General features: G+C 46.7%; 1 protein-coding gene across 1 annotated transcript; it reads left to right on the top strand.

Moving 5' to 3' along the window:
• Positions 1 to 493: 493 nt before the first annotated feature.
• On the top strand, positions 494 to 3,980 carry SAT1 (spermidine/spermine N1-acetyltransferase 1). Its single transcript, XM_082718280.1, has 6 exons — positions 494 to 1,200; positions 1,426 to 1,477; positions 1,572 to 1,655; positions 3,075 to 3,176; positions 3,276 to 3,316; positions 3,456 to 3,980. Exons 1-6 carry the CDS (start codon positions 1,135 to 1,137, stop codon positions 3,624 to 3,626), a joined length of 516 nt encoding a protein of 171 aa, XP_082574406.1. The 5' UTR covers positions 494 to 1,134; the 3' UTR covers positions 3,627 to 3,980.
• The last annotated feature ends 504 nt before the right edge of the window (positions 3,981 to 4,484 follow it).

Raw genomic sequence — 4,484 nt, 5'->3', positions numbered from 1 at the left:
AGAATTCTTTCTTTAGTCGTCAGCTCCGAACCTCACCCCACCAAACCTGACTTAGGTTCTGGAACTTCATCAGTAAGAAAGAAAACAGTGTGTCAACTCTAAAATTAAAAGTATGAAAGAAAAATTATTAAGGAATCCAAATAGTTGGGGCGCCTGGGTGGCTCAGTGGGTTAAGCCTCTGCCTTCAGTTCGGGTCATGATCTCGGAGTCCTGGGATCGGGCCCCGCTTCCGGCTCTCAGCTCGGTGGGACGCCTGCTTCCCTCCTGTAACTCTGCCTGCTGCTCTGCCTACTTTAAGTAAAATCTTTAGAAAAAAAAAAAGGAATCAAATAGTTTTCCTTAGGGAACTTTAAAAAACACAAGAATATACAAGCACACAGTTCATTAGTCATCAGAGCAATCAATGACTTCATCACTCGCACATCAGGTCGCCTCTGGAAAATTCCAGCAAGTACGAAAAAGGCCAATGACGTCTTACTGTTATTATGAAACTAGTTTTGACACACACTGCCTGAAAGGACCTTGGGACCGAAAGGGTGCCCCGCCCCACACTTTAGAAAACCGCTGCTCTAACCCCCATGTTGCCCAAGTCTGGCTCTCGAGAGGTTCACTGCCCGGCCGGCCAAGGAATAAACAGCAAGGTCACCGGCCAGCGTTCACAGGAGGAACTCCTCTTTTCCCTTTGCGAAGGTGCCTGGGTGACGCGCATATAGTCGGGTTTCCGGGAAGGCCTTAGAGGCACCGCTAGAGGGCGCCCCGAGAGAACCCCGCGACGCACCTCAGCGCCCGCGCCCCCGCCCTCACCCGCGCCCGCCGAGTTCACACGGAAGCCCGGAAGAGAAGGCGGCGCCCGGAAGAGGGGGGCGGTCGCGGCCTCATTGGACGACGTGCCTCCGCTTCACGGTCGGAGGCGGGGCTTCTTTGCGCTAAAAAGCGGGACCCAGCGGCCGCTAGAGCGCGCAGGTTTAGTCGCAATCCGGTGTAGCTTTTCTGTCCTATACCGAGGTCCGCCGGGTCATGGTGCCAGCCTGACTGAGAAGAGAACGCTCCCGGGAGACGAATGAGGAACCACCTCCTCCTGCTGTTCAAGTACAGGGGCCTGGTCCGCAAAGGGAAGAAAAGCAAAAGACGAAAATGGCTAAATTCGTGATCCGCCCGGCCACCGCCGCCGACTGCAGTGACATCCTGCGGCTGATCAAGGTAGCGGAAGGCCCGGGCTCCTCCGGGGGCGGGGGGTGGGAAGTGGGGAGCGGCTCCCGCAGGAGTCCCTCTCTCCGCTAGCCTCCCCCGGCCTCGGCCAGGCCGTCCGGGCCGGAATCTGGGGACGAATCGCCACCCCGCGCACCCCATTCCCAGTGAGCTGGTTGCGTCCGGCCTCACTGAGTGTTCTACTTCTCTCTTTCTTTCCCATGTGCATCGCCCCAGGAACTGGCTAAATACGAATACATGGAAGACCAAGTAGTGTTAACTGAAAAAGGTAACGCGACCGTAGCTGGGCGGGGTTGGGGTGTCGGGTCCTTGTCCTCTGCACCGAGGCCATCACTGTGTGTCCTTGCTACCCCCTGTTGCAGATCTACTAGAGGATGGTTTTGGAGAGCACCCTTTCTACCACTGCCTGGTTGCAGAAGTGCCCAAGGAGCACCAGTCTCCGGAAGGTAACCGCCCTCCCCTTCCAGAAGCCAAACACCGAGTGTTTTAGAAAACGCGTAGTGTCCCTGGTGTAGAACCACTGACGACACAGGCCAAAGTTACTGAGAAATTGGCCAGAAACAATAGCCAGTGTTCAAACTACTGAGGAAAAAGAAAATAGATGTGCTGCACATAATAATAGGGCGGGTTGAAAGAGCTGTTTAAGTAAGTATCAGAGTGCTGTGGAGACCTGGAAGAGTTTGAGCTGTTTAAGTAAGTATCAGAGTGCTGTGGAGACCCGGAAGAGTTAGGTATAATGTCATTTGTTGTAATTCCGTTTCATAAATGGTTCTTGTTTGACCCTAACGTAACCTTTTTTGTAATTGTGTTAAATCACATTTTTTTCTTTAATTTGTCCCAATCTTCAGGTTACAGTCTCTAGCTTCGCCATGTACATGGCCCTTCCGTGTACATGGATGGGCGGGGAGGTAACTAAAAGATCCTTTACACAATAAAGTAGATGATCATGATAAATGAGGTAAGGTCCTATTATCACACACTTAAAACACGGTAGATCAGAAACTCCAGTGTACTCTCTTCCTGTGTTTCCAAAGGACTATAAAATGGCTAGAAAGTTTAATTTGAAACCTTGGCCTCCATTTGAAATTATAGACACCCTATAAGAGGGAGTCAGATTGTTTTATTTTTTGCTGGTCCCTGTTGACTGGTCAGAAGACAGAGCTAAAAGGGGAAGTTGTTTGGGTGGGTGCTTCATTTTTTTTCGAAGTCTCTTCCCCAAGCTAGAAGAAATGAACAGAAAACATAAGGGATGAGGTACTTTTTGGAGGTATGTAGATGTTATTTAACACCAGTTTCTGGGTACCTCTGCTTCTTCTGGCTTAAAACTGGGGAGAGCAAATTGAAAAGCTGTGAATTGGAAGGCAAGTTCTGAAATTAAACATTGCACTTTTGGCCTGATGTCCTGACCTTAAGGAAGCAGAGTTTCAACTACAAATATTTACTATTCTGAACTGCCGTGTAAACCCAACTTATTCCCAAGTCAACATACCAATATCAGTAGGATGTGAATAATGTGTGTGTTTAGTTTAAGACTATAGCAGTCTTGCTCTGGCAAGTAATAAAAGCATTCTCACTTCCTGAGGGTGAGATCCAGCAGGTTGCAGAACGGCCAGTCCATGATTTTAGCCTCGCTTCAGCTAGTCCTAATGTGTGCTTTTTGCAAATACATGTCCTGAGAACAGTGAGATCTTCCAACCGTGGCCTGGACTGCTCTAGCGTAAAAAATCAGTCCCGATTCAATGGCTACTTATTTCTGTAATACATGCATGTCAATTTTTTAAAACCTACAATAGGCTTCCGATTTTGCAGCTACAACTTGTATGGGTTGCTTTTCGTCCACATCTCATGTGATACTCTTATTACAGGACACAGTGTTGTGGGTTTCGCCATGTACTACTTTACCTATGACCCATGGATTGGCAAACTCTTGTACCTTGAGGACTTCTTCGTAATGAGTGATTATAGAGGTATGGCTGAGTTTAGGAGGAGGGGGGTTTACTCTCAAGAGAAACCAGGGCTTAAAGTCCTGAAGATGGCTTTTTAAATGGTACTTCTCTTCCCTTTAGGCTTTGGCATAGGATCAGAAATCCTGAAGAATCTAAGCCAGGTATGTCTTGGTTCGGGAGAGAGCTGGTTTGGTTTCCAAATTTGTGAGTGTTACTGAGTTATGTTAATGACTGAATCAGATCGGGTCTTGGAAAGCAGGTGAAACGTCACTGAGTTTCTTTCACTCTCCGTCACAACAGGTTGCAATGAAATGTCGCTGCAGCAGCATGCACTTCTTGGTAGCAGAATGGAACGAACCATCTATCAACTTCTACAAAAGAAGAGGTGCTTCTGATCTGTCCAGCGAAGAGGGATGGAGACTCTTCAAGATCGACAAGGAGTACTTGCTCAAAATGGCAGCAGAGGAGTGAGGAGTACTGATGCAGACAGTGACAGCTTCCATTCTATTTTAGATTAAATTCTCAACTGATCTTGCTTTCTATCCTATTCGTAGTCAAATAATAGAATGAACACCCATTCCAAAGCTTTATTACCAGTGGCGTCGTTGCATGTTTGAAATGCGGTCTGATTAAGATGGCAATCTTGTATGCGGTTTGGAGTCCAATTTCTCCTTGAACATCTTTTGATAAACAAGGTGGTATGATCTTCTTGTATATGAAAAAAAACTTCATTCTTGTGAGTCATTTAAATGTGTACAATGTACACACTGGTACTTAGAGTTTCTGTTTTGATTCTTTTTTTTAATAAACTGCCCTTTGATTTAATTGGTATAAGCATTTTTACTAATCTTTCATTTCTCAAGACATTTCTCTTGCTGTTGAACACGAAATAAAAATGACCAAGAAACATAACTCGATAACCTTACAATTATTGAAAAACAGTTTTTAACCCAATTTAAAGTAGTCATGAGCTGTTCTCAAAGTCTGGAAAAAAGCCAGTTCAGTTCCCTGGTTTTATAGGTAGCAGCGTGTAAAATGACTTGACGCTGGTGACACTGGACACTTCATCTGACAGAATTTTCAAGAGCTGAGAACCAGGTTAGCAAGCAAAGTCCACAACAAATAAGCCCAATGGTTACCCACGTAAAAGGCGGAGACGGGATGGAGGGGTGGCAAATACCTTGCCCCGAACAACCTCATCCCACCCAGAATCCCATTCCGAAGGGAAAAATGGATCGCTTTGCTAATCAGGCAGGAGTGAACCAACATTTTAACAGGAAATGTGCAAACGAAAAGGCTGGAGGTGGGTGTGGATCCCAATCAGGGGAA

Source organism: Mustela nivalis (genome assembly GCF_964662115.1).
Source record: "Mustela nivalis genome assembly, chromosome: X".
Classification (NCBI taxonomy): domain Eukaryota; kingdom Metazoa; phylum Chordata; class Mammalia; order Carnivora; family Mustelidae; genus Mustela; species Mustela nivalis.
This window is presented reverse-complemented; position numbering and strand designations above follow the sequence as displayed.